The following is a 16,637-nucleotide window of genomic DNA, read 5'->3' as shown; positions in this document are numbered from 1 at the left end:
CACGAGCAGTTGAGTTGAAAAGTTTCTAAGAATTTTTGCTAAGGAAATTGTAAAAACAAATATATAGACAATGTTTAGATTTTACCGAGTGACAGCAAATAATCACGTGCCTAAATGCATGAAGTCATTGTCCACAGATTGTAATAAATAAGATGTTTGGTGACTAGGAAAGAAACCAGAAGGATATAATGAATGTAAAATGCTAAGGACCCAAGGAAAGAAAGGAAGAATATACAGAAAAGTAGATCAAGGATAAATAACACTGGGCTGGGGCTGCAGCTCAGAGAGTGCTTGCCTAGCATGTGTGAGGCACTGGGTTTGAACCTCAGCACCATATAAAAATAAACAAATAAAATAAAGGCATTCTGTCCATCTACAACTACAATTTTTCTTAACTTAAAAAAAGAATAAATACCAAAGGAACTGAAATGGAAAAGTGAAAAACAAAGCAAAACAAGAGGTAGGCGGGAAGGAGAAAGGATCACAACTTAAAATATTAGTCAATTTTTTATTAATTTTTGTAACTTTCCACTACTCTACCTGATACCATTTCTAGGTTTTTGGCCAATATTAAAACTAGATATCCAATACACTCTTCTTAATTTTCCATTCCATGAAAAAATTTAAAGATGAATTATTATATTTAATGTGTATTCTTTACATTATTTTTTCTGATAGATCATTTTTACATGATAGAAATTTACCTTTAAGTGGCATTTCAAAGATAGAAACAGAGACAGAACAATTAATACAAAAACAAAAGCAGAACCTTTATTCTTTTGGCTTGATTGTAATGTGGTTTACCGTTCTTTATGGTAATAGCATTTTCCTGCATGCATTTCACCAACACACTACAAGTCAATAGCTTTAGTATAAAGAATCTACGTTTAATGTTGCTTGTGAAACACAAAATGTTTTGCTGTAACTGGTAATATAATTTCACTACCTGGTTTTGTGAAGAAAAAAAAAATGCTTGGATCCCATATCACATCTGATACAGTGCTAGTGCCATATGGAGCAGTGAGATTTCTATCTGTGTAAACGAACATTGGAAAAGACTGATGGTTACTGAATAAAAAGACTAGGTGGAAACATCCAATTCAAGCAATGCCAAGAATACCAACTGATCTTTCCTTAAGCCTCTTTCAATGATAAGGCATTACTATTTGAAAGCAAATAAACATTAGACTCAGTCTGAGAATTGTTTTTCACATTGAAATGTGTGCAAGTTTACATACAGTACTAATAGAAAAGCAGAAACCTACACTGCATCTTAGTCCTTGTTTCTTATTTTGTGAAGTGCTTTAATTAAAAGTGCTGGGAACAGAAACTGAAAATAGTGACTGTGACATCAACCTGAAGATACTTTTAATTTCTCCTTTTATGTACAAAAGGCTGAAAAATAAAATAAAATGAACTTTTTACAGTATTTATATTTTCTTAGAAAACTCTAACCATATATTTTCAACAGATCTAAGCAGCTTGCAACATGTTCGTACAGTCAGGCTTTTCACCAGAGTGTTCAATTAAGATTGGAAGAAGAAAAAGCAAGAAGCTCTTCGTTGTTTGCTGCAACCTATTGCTCAACGACATGAAGAATGAGGTCTTGAGAGAACAATTTGCTTCATTTCACCACTGACATATGGCTTCCCATATTAGACTTCTGAACAGTGGAAGGAATAAGATACAGCAGCATCGGCAAGAGAAACATGCAGCAGTGACAGCTTCAAACTATAATGGAACCAATTACATCATATTACCTGTTGAAAGCTTGCAAACTATACTTACTGTGGTACATATTTGATGCAATAAATACTGTGCTTAAATCATCATTTTTGTTTGCTCAAACATGCACCACTGGGTAAAATTACTATTTACAAAGCAGACTTTTATTTTTTTAAATTGACATATATTATGTCAACCTTACCAAGAGCAGAAGATGGCTAAACAATACTGCAGGAAAAAGCGGAATCAATTTAATAAAGTGGTGGTGGGATGCTTTTTGGTCAATTCAGGTTTCTTAGAAAGGACTGATAGGATGTTTTTCTTTTATGCCAAAGGACACTTATCAAAATTGTTATAGTCATGCTGCTGGGACTCTGAGTGACTATGTAATGGTACGTATGTGTCTCTGTGTGTGCATGTGTGTATACATATATATGTATATACACGCACATATACATATATACATATATACATGTACATATAATGGATTATGTAAAAATAAAACAATTCTTCAATGCTTGTGATTCTGTGGAACATTTACAGGCACATTAAAATTTTTCTGGATGAAACACCTTAAAAATATGAATAGCTATTTAAGCACCTCAAAAATCTAAAAACATCCTGAAACAAGAAGTAAACTCTTTCCTTTTGTGATGTGATTTTCTTTTTATGTGTGAATGAGAATTGCAGCATGCCTTCATTTAAAATATATCCAGTTATACGATAGAGAAATGTATAATTCCCTTCCTTTAATCCCTCTCCCCAAACATAAACCCATTTACAAAAATAGTCACGTATAATAGTAAACAACCTGTGAATCGAAAAAAAAAAAAAGGTGATCATTCACAGCACACATTTGTAAAAATATGGCAGGTGTGGCAGTTAAAACAAACAGTGGTGACGATTACTGTTATCAAGTGTCACATGTTAAATTCACATAAAAATTTAACTTCCCTCCCCCCTTCAATTGGTTCCTATAGTCTGAGTAGCCATTACTCTCTGCTCTTCAGCAGTGTCAGCTGGTTGTGAAAACAGAAACCTCCTTTCGATGCTATTTCTCTGATTTATTGAGTCCCAGTTTGCTAAACAGAGGTCCCTGTCTTGTTATAGGCACTGACCTTAAGTATACATTTGTAAAAACAGTCAGTTTGGCATAGACCTCCTGTGGGAGTCCTGTTGACACAAATACATCACCATCACAGGCTGTAAACAATTGATCACAAAATGGAGTATATTCTTTGTTTATTTTTACTTTTTACTTTCCCTGATATCTTTCCCTTTGTCTTCCTTTTCTGATTTGTCTTTTTCAAATTTTTCTTTTTCCGGTTTTGTCACACTATCGTAGGAAGGGGGAGAAGTGGTGGAAGGTGTCACATCGGTTTTCTCTGGAGTAGAATTCTCATTTAGTTTGTCAATGAGGATTTCTTCTTTAATAGGTGTTCCATCACCTTCTTTGCCTTTGTCTTTCTTATAGATAGATGAAACCTTTTTAACTTTCTGCTTCAGGAGGTAGCGTCTGTAAGCTCTCTGGATAACAATAGCAGACACCTCCTCTTGCTTGCGCTTCAAAGTGGTGGTGATGGGCTCATAAGAGACTTTGGAGGGGTTTGATGCCATGAAACGCTCTTCCATCTGTATTCGAAGGGCATCCATTTCTCCACTCTCACCCAAAACGCGCTTTGTAAAAGCAAATAAAATATCGAGGCAATGGATACGGTCTCCACTGACCATTGGCAGGTCCATAGCAATGAGCTGGACTTTGTTTGGTTTTGCTATGAGAAGAGGAGGATCTAGGGCATCTGCAAAATCAGAGAGCTTGGCAAACTCAATGAACTGGGTTGCATCAGGATCAAACTTCTCCCAAACCTCATAGAACATCTCAAAGTCATCCTCACTCAGGGGCTCTGCACTTTCTTCAGTAGCAACACTGAAGTTCTCCAGGATGACAGCGATGTACATGTTCACTACAACCAGAAAGGATATGATGATGTAACTGACAAAAAAGAAAATCCCAACAGAGGGGTTCCCACAGTCTCCTTTAACTGAACTTCCAGGGTGATCTTTTTCAGGGTCACAGTCTGGAGGTCCACTGTTGAGAATAGGTGCCAGCAATCCATCCCAGCCAGCAGAGGTGGTGATTTGAAACAGGCAGATCATGCTGTTGCCAAAGGTCTCAAAATTGAACATGTCATCAATTCCAACTTCCCTCTTAACGTAGGCAAAGTTAGACATTCCAAAGATGGCATAGATGAACATGACCAGGAAGAGCAGGAGGCCAATGTTAAACAAGGCAGGAAGGGACATCATTAAAGCAAAGAGCAGTGTGCGGATCCCCTTAGCCCCTTTGATCAGACGTAGGATTCGGCCAATCCTGGCAAGACGGATCACTCGGAACAGGGTTGGGGACACAAAATATTTTTCTATCAGCTCAGCAAGAAACATTCCTGTGGAAAACCATTAACCAACAAAAATAGTGTTAATAATAGCAGAAAACAATTATTTACATTGTAAGATGAATACTTATTGGGTTTTACAAAAAGTATATATAAGAGTTAGCTACGGGGCTGGGGATGTGGCTCAAGCGGTAGCGCGCTCGCCTGGCATGCGTGCGGCCCGGGTTCGATCCTCAGCACCACATACAAAGAAAGATGTTGTGTCCGCCGAGAACTAAAAAATAAATATTAAAAAAAATTTCTCTCTCTCTCTCCCTCCGTCTCTCACTCTATCTTTAAAAAAAAAAAAAAAAAAAAAAAAAAGAGTTAGCTACACATACATGCACATATAACTATATATATATATATATATATATATATATATATATATATATTCAGTAGTTGTTCAGTAAAATGAAATTGGTATTTTGGTTTTATAACATTAAAGACTTTATATCAAATGAAGCTACCTAATGGTCAATATTCTCTGATCAAAAAGCACCTATTAAAATAATGAGTCAACCATTGAAAGTCTAAAGATGTTATAGACAGTAGCCAACATAGAAATACTAGTCCTTCTATTTGTATAAGTAGTAAAAGATAAAATAAGATTTCTGATTAGGAACATGAGAGTTCTTGTCCTTCTGAGATAGTGAGAGTGAGCTTGTTATATTTGGGAACAGAGAGAAAATCCTGGCTTTGGAGAAAGACACACTGGAAACTGAATCCTAGCTTTTGGTGTTATGCAGTATGAAATGGTGATAATTTCAACTTTCTGTTGTTAAAGGAACCTTTACTGAGTATTTCCTTCATGCTAAGCAGAGTGATAAATACATTTATTTACATAACCTGATTTAATCCTTGCAATAATACTTTACAAAAATATTTCTTGGAGAACCAGGAATTGGAGAGCTGATGTAACTTGTCTTAGTTCACAGAGCTGATAAGCACAAATAGGGGATCCCAGGTCAGATCTGTTTGACCCTGAAATCTCATCTGTTAAAACAAAATTGTATTGCTTTCAAAAGCAAAAATGCACATATTTATGGGGTACCATGTGATGTCCCAATATATGTTACATTGTGTAATGTTAAAATTACCCTAAACCTCTATCCTCGAACATTTACATTAATAAAGAGTAAAAATCTTCCTTTCTAGCTTTTAAAAATATAACATGCATTATTATAATCTATAGTCACCATACTGTGTGGTATCACACCAACACTTTATACTCTTCCCTAACTATAACTTATTCCTGGCTTGGGGTGTTGTGAGTGGTAGAGTTTTCCTAGCAAGCACCAAGTCCTGGGTTTAATCCCCAACACTGCCAAAAAACAATAATCCTCATTGATAAGCCCTCCCCATCTGCCCTCCTCCATACTGTCCCTATCCTTTGGTAAAACACCATTCGATTCTCAACTTCTAAAAGATCAACTTTTTATATTCCTCATATTTTAATGACTATATTATTACCTCATGTCATTATTAGGAGGACAATATTGAATTACACATTTTTATAATGTTCTATTCTATTAGAGAAAGTAGTGTAAATAGGAATACAGACATACTGTGGAGATTTGCAGTGTTGGTTCCAGATAAGCACAATAAAGCAAATACAACAATAAAGTGAGTCACATGAATTCCTTGATTTTCTGGCCATCTAAAAGTTTATGATTATTCTATTCTGTGGCTTATTAAACATATAGTAACATTGTTTCTGAAACATATACATACACCTTTATTAAAATACTTTTTTCTAAATAGTGTTAATGATTATCTGAACTGTTAGAAAAATAGTGTCAATATGCTTGCTTGATGCAGAGTTGCCACGAACCATTAATTTGTTTAAAAAACCCATGAAAAGTGAAATAAAATGAGTTATGCTGTACACTATTTTACTTTTCTGTATATATTCCTTTTCTCAAATAGACTAAGCATTGTCTAAAATCTTCTAAAATGACTTCTAGCATCTCACTGAGTATTTTACACATAAGAATTTAGTATACTTTGATGATAATGAATCAGATTTTTTGAACATAATATCTATTTATGAAAAGGAATGTTCAAAATCATACAAAAAATCTGATTCAAATATAGCATTATGTTTATATGTGTAATCATGTATATTAATTTATACATACACTATTTCAATTACCAATGACATCATATTTATGAACTATTTGACCACATGATTTATGTGTAAATGTGTATCTTAGTTTATTCAAACCAAGACTTATCTATACCACAGGAATATTACTGGGCACAAGAGTATTACAACAAGTTGTAGTTATTGTCTTCTGAAATGGGACAAGGTGATAAATGAAAGCTGAACATTTAAAAAAAAATCAACACATCACTTCATGCACAGACAAAATTGGATAAATAACAAATTGAAGAACAGACTATTGGAATACAAATAAAATTTTGAAATGAATGAAAAAATTAGTGAAAAACACCTCTAAAGTTTTGAAACACAAATTTTCACTATTAAATTCCTTAATTTAATAAAAGCACCTCTTCTTACCTACAATGGAGAGAATGACCACCACAAAATCAAAAATATTCCATCCAATGGTAAAATAGTAGTAACGAAGGGAGATTAGTTTCAGCACACATTCTCCAGTGAACAGAACAATGAACACCAGGTTAATCCAGTATAGAATATTCGTCATTTCTTGACTCTGGTCATCAGTTTCCACCATCATGGTGACCATGTTGAGGCAGATGAGGATCATGATGCTGATGTCAAAGACTTGTTTGGTTACAAAATCAAACACCATTCCTTGGAATTTGTTCTGAAACAAATAAAATAAATAATTTACTCAGAAACTTCAATAAAATATAATTCAACTTATCTCACAGCAATATGAAAATGTAGCTTCTATAAAACCACATCACATTTACTGTATATGTAATAGATAATTCTGTATATTGAAATATCCAATTCTTTTCACATGAGTTAGTTTATGTACACTACTCATAATGCAAATTTTATAAACTGGCTATAGGTTACAAACCAATTATTATGATCTTGGTGCATGTATTATGTGTATGAAAGACAGTCAGTAAATATTTGTAACTATAACAAATATTTGTATTCCATGTGCTGGGGAGTAGGTGTTAAAATTACCTTATAGATCTAATAAATAAATACATCTTTAGAATTTTCTCTCATTTATTTCTTGTTTTGACCTCTTTCCTCTCTACATAGCTATAGCATCTTAATATTATAGTTTTTAAAATTAATTTTTATTGGTTATTTTTCTTAATATTATAGTTTAAGAAAATGTTTTTTTTACATTAGTGGAAAACTGATGAAATTGGATCAAATTCTGTATTCTGCACCATGGAACTGTACCAAGGTTAATTCCTCACTTTTGATAAGTTATCTAGGGTTATGATGTAAGATGCTCTTCCTTCACACAAGAAAATCTTTGCAAAGATTATATGGAGCAACTCTTCTGTAACAATTAAAATATCTTTTAAAAAGTGTATAGTTCAGGATGGGATGTAGTAGCACAGAGGCAGAGCACTTGCCTAACATGTGGGAGACCCTGGGTTCAACCCCCAGCAGAAAAAAAAAAGAAAAGGAAATAAAGAAAAAGATATAATTCACAATTCAGATACTGTCCTAGTCAATTTTGATCTTGTAAAATTACATTCTTAACTCGTATGCCAGTTCTGATTACCAGATCCTGTTTTATTCTATTTTGTCTGTATCTGCTTAATATTTTAGACACTACAGCGGTGGGTCCTGACAATTTCTGGGAGCTGTCTTTCTCTATCTTCTCAACTGGAATGACTGCTACCAATACACTGATACCTTGGCACATTGATAGATCTATAGCTTGCCCAGATCCTGACACTTACATTGTTCTGGATTCTCCATTCCAGTGCTCTACCATCTTCTGCTGCAAGACTTCTATTACTTCTAATAGAAATTTTTGGGTATCAAACAATACCCATTGTATTTTGCTTTATTCTTTGAATTCATATTTGGTCTGCTGGACTGGACTTCTATTATTTCATCTTGGACAGTCCTCTCAGGGTCTTTTTCTACCTAATAAATGTGTCTAATTTCATTTCCTACAGTCCCTTCTTATTTCTTACTTACTCTAGTTTACCTTTGAAAGTACTGTATTCCCCTTATTTCTACATTCTTATTAAAATTTGCAGATTCTATTGTATCATTTTTATCTTGTTTACCTGTCTCCCATCTAAACAAATCCTGTCACTTCTCTGCTATGGACTTATAGTGCAGTTTTAAATTTTAAGCACTCTATGCTTTCAGAAAACTTTGTTTTTCATCTATCATAAAATTTATGATGTAATATTTCAATATTTCATTTTTAAAAATTTTTATTCTTATTTGTTATATTGGACAGCAGAATGCATTACTATCCATATTATACATATAGAGCATTTTTCATATCTCTGGTTGTATACAAAGTATATTCACACTCTTTGTATCTTCATACATGTACTTAGGGTAATGATATCCATTTCATTCCACCATCATTTTTACCCCCATTCCTCCTCCCTTCCCCTCCCACCCCTTTGCCTTATCTAGAGTTCATCTAATCCTCCCATGCTCCCCCTCTAAACCCCACTATGAATCAGCCTCCTTATATCAGAGAAAACATTTGGAATTTGTTTTTTTTTTTTTGGGGGGGGGGATTGGCCAACTTCACTTAGCATTGTGTTCTCCAACTCCATCCAGTTATCTGCAAATGCCATAATTTTATTCTATTTTATTGCTGAGTAATATTCCATTGTGTATATATACCACATTTTCTTTATCCATTCATCTATAGAAGGACATATAGGTTAGTTGCACATTTTAGCTATTGTGAATTGTGTTGCTGTAAACACTGATGTGGCTGTATCCCTGTAGTATGCTGTTTTTAAGTCCTTTGATTATAGACTGAGGAGTGGGATAGCTGGGAAATGGTGGTTCCATTCCCAGCTTTTCATGGAATCTCCATACTGCTTTCAAATGGTTGGCACTTTAAATTTTTTTTTTTAGTTGTAGATGGACAAAATACCTTTATTTGATTAACTAATTAATTAATTTTTTAATTAATGTGTTGCTGAGGATCGAACCCAGTGCCTCACATGTGCAAGGAAAGCACTCTACCACTGAGCCACAACCCTAGCCCCTGGTTGGCACTTATTTAACTTTGGTTTTCTCTCTTCCACTTGTTTGCAGACTTTCAAGGTCCAAATCTTCATTTTTGTCTCACAGCAGTAGCATTTAGGGTGTAATAATATTAAACTACCTTAAAATCCAAAATTTTCATATTATCAAGATCAATAAAAAGTTCCTTAGATTCCCTGCCCATAAGTTTTCAAATAGGATGACAATGTTCAACTCCAATCATGACTCACTATGTGCTATCTCCAATTTAAATCCTATGGTGCAGAATATGCTGGGGAAAAATGTATAACCTTGAATCCTTCCCCAACAAAGAATATGTTCCCCAACTTCATCTTGGTCCTAAACATCAAGTAGCAATCTTTCATCCCTCATTGTTCACAGGATCATTCTAACCGTCTCAGAAATTTCCCATTTCCCCACCCTTCTTCCCCTCCTTCTCCTTTTCATTCTTGGCAACAACAAAATTAATTAGTGTAAAGAAAAACTTCTACTTCTTTATTCATATCACATTATCTTGATTTCCACACTTTTTTGTGATAGTCAAAATTCACTCTAACCTAGAGTATTATGTTTTTGACCCACAGTCTGTCCAACTTTATTCCGTGTTTGTTTTTTCTCACTCTTCAATATTTTCTTCTCCAGATTCCTTTTACTGTGCTTCAGACCTAATCTCTCAATCTTAAGAAATCTTCATTTTTACTACTTCTTCTAATTATTCACTTTTTCTCTCTTTCTCGCTATTTGGTTGCCAAATTATGCAAACTACCATCTTCAGTTTCTCAACACTCTTGTTTCTCATATGACACCACTGTTCAACCAGTGTGCAGGGCAAAAACTCAACATTTTTGTTTCCCTGTTGTCTTTCCCATATTCAGTTAATATACACACCTTCTAATTCCACGTTGGTGATAGCTCACAAATCCATCTACTTTCACTCATATTCATTTCTCATTCTTTCACTCTGGCTCAGGCTACCTACCATCTTTGAAATAACTCCCAAACTTGTCTCCAACATGCACATATCTGTCTCTGTAGAACAGCTTGAGTGATCACTGCAAAAACTAAACTGACTAGGTCTGTACTGATGTTTTACTACTGCTCTTAGGATGAAGAGAATTCCTATAAAGCCTGGTCCCTCCTACTTGTAGTTATCAAAATGTCCCAAATGAACCCCTTCTATAGGGCTTTTCACATCCCATTTTTCCTATCATACTTTCTCATGGACCCTCAGCTAATGCATAACATTGGTAAAGCCTTAACTTCCCTAATCAACCCTTGCCTCTTATCTACATTCAGAGCTCCATGTATCTGCTCTTTCTTGGATATTTCCATTTGTTAATGTCACTTATGATTATTATCTTTTGAATTAGCTGGACTGTAGATTGTTGAATATTTTAATTAAAATTCTTAGCATAGTGCACGAATAGTTAATGAATGAATGAATAGATGGATTTTATCAGATTATTTCCTAACTTTCGAAACTATCACTGATAATATTTTATCTAAGTGCATTGATATTTTCACATGCATCCCTACCACTACCCAGGTAAGCCTATGTGTTATTTAATGGAAAATCTTTCTTGCTTGTTTTTTTTTTTTTTTTTAAAGATATGCACTGTTTAATCACTCTCATTCTCTCATTGATTTACTTTTCCCTATAACTTGGAGAAGTGCCCAAGGATTAATGCTCAGGACTTTTGTCTTTTCTAATTATTTTTCAAAAATGGCTACAGTGATGCAGCCACATCAATGTTATAGCAGCTCAATTCACAATAGCCAAACTATGGAACCAACCTAAATGCCCTTCAACAGATGAAGAAATAAAGAAAATGTGTATGTATACACAATGGAATATTACTCAGCCTTAAAGGATAATAAAATTATGTCATTTGCAGATAAATGGATGGAGTTGGAGAATATCATGCTAAGTGAAATAAGCCAATCCCTCCAAAACAAAGGCCAAATATTTTCTCTGATGTGTGGATTCCAATTCATAATAAGGCAGGGGGCTAGGGAATAATAGAGGTACTCTGAATTAAACAGAGGGGAGTGAAAGGAGGGAAGGGGGTATGGGGGTAGGATGATAGTAAAATGAATCGAACATTATTACCCTATGTACATATATGGTTATGTGACCAGTGTGATTCTACACCATGTACAACCAGAAGAATGAAAATTATACTCCATTTACATGTGATGTGTCCAAATGCATTCTACCATCATGTATAACTAATTAGAACAAATAAAAAAAATGGATCTGTATTTCAAAACTCAACCAAATTCTGTTCTGACAACTTCAAAATTCTAGTCTCAATCTGGACATTTCATAACACCTAAATATTACTTGCAAACATTTTTAAAGATTCCAATTTATATCCACAGAACCAATAATTTTGTAAAATGTCAACCATTTTAGATTCTCTTATCTATACATCATATTTTGTTTCCTACGCTGCACAGCTGTCTCATCCATTGAGTTTTCTTCTTCTTGACCCAGTTAGCTCTTGCGTTCCAATCCTGTTGGTATGGCCCAGATTACAGATTGATGTTTACATAGATGTGTTTATTTTCTTAGCTATGGCCTGGAATTATTCCCATACCAGTCTCTGTGTAAAGCTCTCTAAAAAATGTCTTTTTCTTCACATTATTAGGCTGATCACTTAACTACATTGCACTTGCTCAATTAAAAACTATTTCTTCAGACACATGTGGTCATCTTGTCTCATCTAACTGTCTACTATTAAAAAAATCTTTTCTTTTCATAAAGGAGAAAAGGAGAAGGACTTTTTTTTAATTTGAAGGACCTTGAAGTGTACATTTTCTCATATATTTGTCCTCTATTTTTTTCTTTGCATTCATTCAAATTGTATCATTCCTCAATGATTATGCTCAAACTGTACATTCCTTATATTTTGTCCAATGTAACTATTCACTTTCTTTGAGCTAGTGGCAGATCTACAAACTGAACATTTGATTATGGCTAGGTTTATATGGTCACATTCGATTCATGAAGCCAGGATTGTTGGATAGTGTTAGATTGCCTTACACTATGTGCACCTTGGGGGAGGAGACCTGAGATTTAATATCTGAGCTATTCCTCCAGAGGTGATGAAATAATTCAAGGACTCTCCTGACAGCAGTTCCCTGAAGCAGCCAAACAGAAGCATCAGTCATTGGCAAATGACAATTGGAAGAGCCATAAAAAATTATTAAAAACATGGCATCCTCCAATTTTTGGTCAGGGTAGCAAGGGAAAATATGATTTTTGATTATTTATTGATTTCCTCATCTGGGACTTGAACCCAGGAGCACTTTATCACTGGGCTACATGCCCAGACCCCCCCATCGGTTTTCATTTTGAGACAGGATCTTGATAAATTGCTTAGGGCCTTGCTAAGTTTCTGAGGCTGGCCTTGAACTTGCAATCCTTCTGCCTCAGCCACCCAAGTTGCTAAGATTTCAGACATGTGCGACCGTGATCAGCTTACTATTTTTTTTAAGTAGGAAAAAAAAAAAAACCTGTGAAACTATTTCACACACTAATAGTCTGTAGAAAATAGGGCCTGAGATCTATCAAGTACGCCAATAAGTTCCTACTGAAGTCAGAGACCATTCACTATTTCCATGTTATGTATGTGTTTGCATGTTTGTTCTTTTCTACATTATAAGGATCTCCTTAATGACTTCAGTTCTGTGTGCTACTACTAGTATTTAAGACTAAAATGTTTATTTATAGTTAAGATGCATATGTTTACATATATATTATAAATGTATAAAATATGCAGGTCATAAATATACAAATATTCAGGCTATTTAGCCTGCTTAGTCACATTATTAAGGTAAAATTATTGTGTGGCAAGTTCACAAAAATACTACTTTCTCTCAATTTTTGTTGCAAAAGTGAACCTGGGATAAAAGTATACTGTTCTTACAGCAGGACGAGGTATGGGTTTTTGTGGTTTCTTTGAGCCCAGTTTTTTCATTGCATTGTAGTATTTCTTCTGTTCCTCTGTCATAAAAATGTCTTGACCTCCAAAGTAAAGAAATAAAAACAACACTCATTAAAACCATGTTCTTTGCCAGCTATCAAATGCAACTCAATAATCACATGAAATTGACTCCCATATTTTCTTCAAATGTCCCTAATATCTCTATTAGGGGAGATGCATATTTTGACATATAAATTATGCCATACTAGGTCATATTCACATGCTGGACACATTAAAAATCTATCTGAATTATCAGTCATTTTAAAAACTTGCAGATTATTAATCTTAAAATAATTCTGATTTATGTTGGTTTCTCTTAGTGATTGCATTAGGGAACCTGAAGGAAATAGTGCAATCGATTTAGTTTACATCTTCGAGCAAAGAGAAAGTTTATTATACTTATCTTCTTTTTCTGTTGGTTGAAGTTATCTATGATGACACCAATGAACAGATTCAGAGTAAAGAATGAACCAAAAATAATAAAAATGACAAAATAAAGATACATGTATAGATTGTCTTCATACTTGGGTTGCAATTCTACCTAAAAAATACGAAAAATGATAAGCATTAGATTTAATACTTGTTTAATAAAAGTACATCCATAAATTTTCAATTCTATAAGCAGATTTAATGAACCTTTAAATGTAAAATATTGGTTGAAGAACCCTGTAAGACTATTCACTGAGTTGAGAATAAAATAATTCATAGAAAAGTATAAATAACTATAAGCAATTTCACAAGGTAAATTTCTAGATTATGAATGCATTTTTCTTTAGCAAACAAAGATCTCAACACAGCATGCAAATTGAGGATTTTCTCCTTCTATAGAAGAAAGTCTAAAGTCCAGATTATTCTATTTTAAAATTATTAGCATTTACGTTCTCTGCCTAGTTTCCTCATCTGTGAAATTAAAATAATACAACCCAAAACTTTACAGGGTAGCTATGAAAGTTAAATATGTTCATATATGAAAAATGCAGAGCTTGGTCAATAATAATTGCTAAGTATAAATATTTGGTATTTATTATACATTTTTTAGGTAGGCTAGATCATTATTATATATAGTCCATGTAGATATATTTTGCAGGATTATTCGTTCCTAAAAATGAGACTGTTGATTCATTTTGTTCATTGAGAACTGTTTCTGTAACAATGGTGCTCCTTTTTGTACAGATATTCTTGGTTAGGAAAACACATTGTAGTTGGTTCAAGCATTGGCTATAATCTACAGTTCAGATCTCACAGGACACTATTCTAACAGAGATAGCCATTCATTGATTATGATCTACTGTGTTATGAAATCAATTTAGAGGATCATGACCAACCTAACTTTTCTAAAGAAATAGAGTAAACTAAATAATATCTGAACAATTTAATGAGATGTTTATTTATGTGTCTGTGTGCATAGCAATGATATTTTTGAGTATTTTATAATTAAACACAATACTCATATGGAAAATTGCATCACACAGATATAAAATATAATACATGTCTATGAAGTAAAATCCATAATCTAGGACATTGTCAGAATCTCAGAAACCCTGTATATCCTTTTAAAATATAAGCTCTACCATCCTTGCCAGAGGTAATCATTATTATGACTTTTATGGCAATTATTTTCTTTTATTTTTCTTTACAGTTAACACCTAAGTATGCATTCTTGAGTAGTAAGTTCACTTTCATCAATTTCTGAACTTTATATGAATGAAATCATACTATGTGTTTAGTTTCTTTAGTTGAATGTTATATATTATGATTTCTCTATATAGTTGAAGATGGCTGTATTCATTCATTTCCATCACCATATAATATTTGTTCATTTGAGTTGCTTCTATGTTTATTCTTATAAATTGATTATCCTATACATGTGAACAAATTACTGTAGGGTTTTATTTTTTGGGGGGTGGGTAGTGGTACTGGGGATTGAACTCAGGGGCACTCGATATCATCACACTTTTTAGTACTGCCAATATGGAAGGTATGTAGGTACTGTCTCATCTTGTTTTAAATTTGCATCTTCCTATCTGAAAGTGTTCAATTGCATAGAAAGCAGTAATAAATTAAATTTAAAAATCCATATCAGGTTCATAATACAGTGCAGGGCTTTCAGTGTTTACTGCCTCTGAAGTTAAAAAAAAAATCAGAAAGTTTTTATTCAGAAAGCCAATTGTTGATACCAGAGAAACAGAATTTTGAGCTTAACTGACTTGTTCTACCAAACCAGCAATCAATCTCTTTTTCTAAACCATAATTTCCTTTCTTGTTGAATAGGGAGAAATTAATTGTGCAAAAAATTTCAAAGGTACTGAGGTGTATAAGGTAGATTATAAAACAAAAATAAAATGCTTTATGGCACAAATATAGTCAATACATTAGTAAGTATCAATTGCCATGCTAAACACTATAACAGTGTTAAAAAAATTCACAATGAGGGCTGGGGATATATTTCAGTGGTAGAATGTTTGTCTAGCATGTGAGAGGTCCCAGGTTTAATACCCAGCACCATAAAGAGTAAAGAGAAGGGACGGGGTAGTGGCTCAGGGGTACTGTGCTCGACTAGCATGTCCGAGGCCCTGGGTTTGATCCTCAGCACCACATAAAAATAAAGGTACTGTGTCCATCTATAACTAAAAAGTAAATATTTAATAAAAAAGTAAAGAGAAATCACAATGGGTAGAGGAAAAAAAACTCATCAAGGAAGAAATAATGTGAGATTAAATATTTTAATATAATTAAATATATATTTTTATAATATATTTGTGCTCTATAAATAGATTTATAGCTTTATACATAGTTTTATTTTATTAAAATAAGTAAATTACAACACTAGAAATAATGATTTTATCAGACTAAACAATTTTCCCTCTAAATAGACTTACATTTCGTGAATCAACAGCTGCATACATTATATCCATCCATCCTTTAAATGTAGCCTGTAAAAAAAAATCATAATATTTAGTTTTCCCCATGTTATGATTTTATAAAATAAATTATAAAAAAATTCTAAAAAGCTAGATAGAAGGATTCTGAATGTTTTTTTACCACAAAGAAATAATATGTTTTAAGTAGAAGATATATGTACTTTGAATTGAACATTACTCAGTATATACATGCATTAAAATATCACATGGCACACCATGAATATGTACACTATCTTATATGTAATTTTAAAAGAGAAAAGAGTACCAAAGTAGGTAAGATTTTTTTTCTAATATATGTATGTAAAATACTTTGAGGCTAATATTTAAACTCTTTGGACAATGTTTTATAATATGTATACTGAAAATACTTCAACTTTTGTTTTTCTATGACATCTATCATAATCAACAACTT

At 33.4% G+C, this 16,637-nt stretch overlaps 1 protein-coding gene across 3 annotated transcripts in view; it reads right to left on the bottom strand.

Annotated features, from left to right (window-relative positions):
* Positions 1-950: 950 nt before the first annotated feature.
* Positions 951-16,637, bottom strand: part of LOC124094525 (sodium channel protein type 2 subunit alpha) — a 145,266-nt gene continuing 129,579 nt past the window's right edge. For all 3 annotated transcript variants that reach the window (XM_058580140.1, XM_058580139.1, XM_058580141.1), the window contains 5 exons: positions 16,184-16,237; positions 13,708-13,845; positions 13,248-13,352; positions 6,682-6,952; positions 951-4,169 (listed from right to left, as the gene is read on the bottom strand). In XM_058580140.1, coding sequence (XP_058436123.1) covers positions 2,974-4,169; positions 6,682-6,952; positions 13,248-13,352; positions 13,708-13,845; positions 16,184-16,237 — 1,764 coding nt within the window. In that variant the 3' untranslated portion in view covers positions 951-2,973. The remainder of the gene's footprint in view (positions 4,170-6,681; positions 6,953-13,247; positions 13,353-13,707; positions 13,846-16,183; positions 16,238-16,637) is intronic.

This window comes from Marmota monax, unplaced genomic scaffold, assembly GCF_021218885.2.
Source record: "Marmota monax isolate L192 unplaced genomic scaffold, Marmota_monax_Labrador192_F-V1.1 WCK01_AAM20220418_F8-fsc00007, whole genome shotgun sequence".
Classification (NCBI taxonomy): Eukaryota; Metazoa; Chordata; class Mammalia; order Rodentia; family Sciuridae; genus Marmota; species Marmota monax.
The sequence above is the reverse complement of the archived record's forward strand: the minus strand, read 5'-3'. Positions and strand labels throughout refer to the sequence as shown.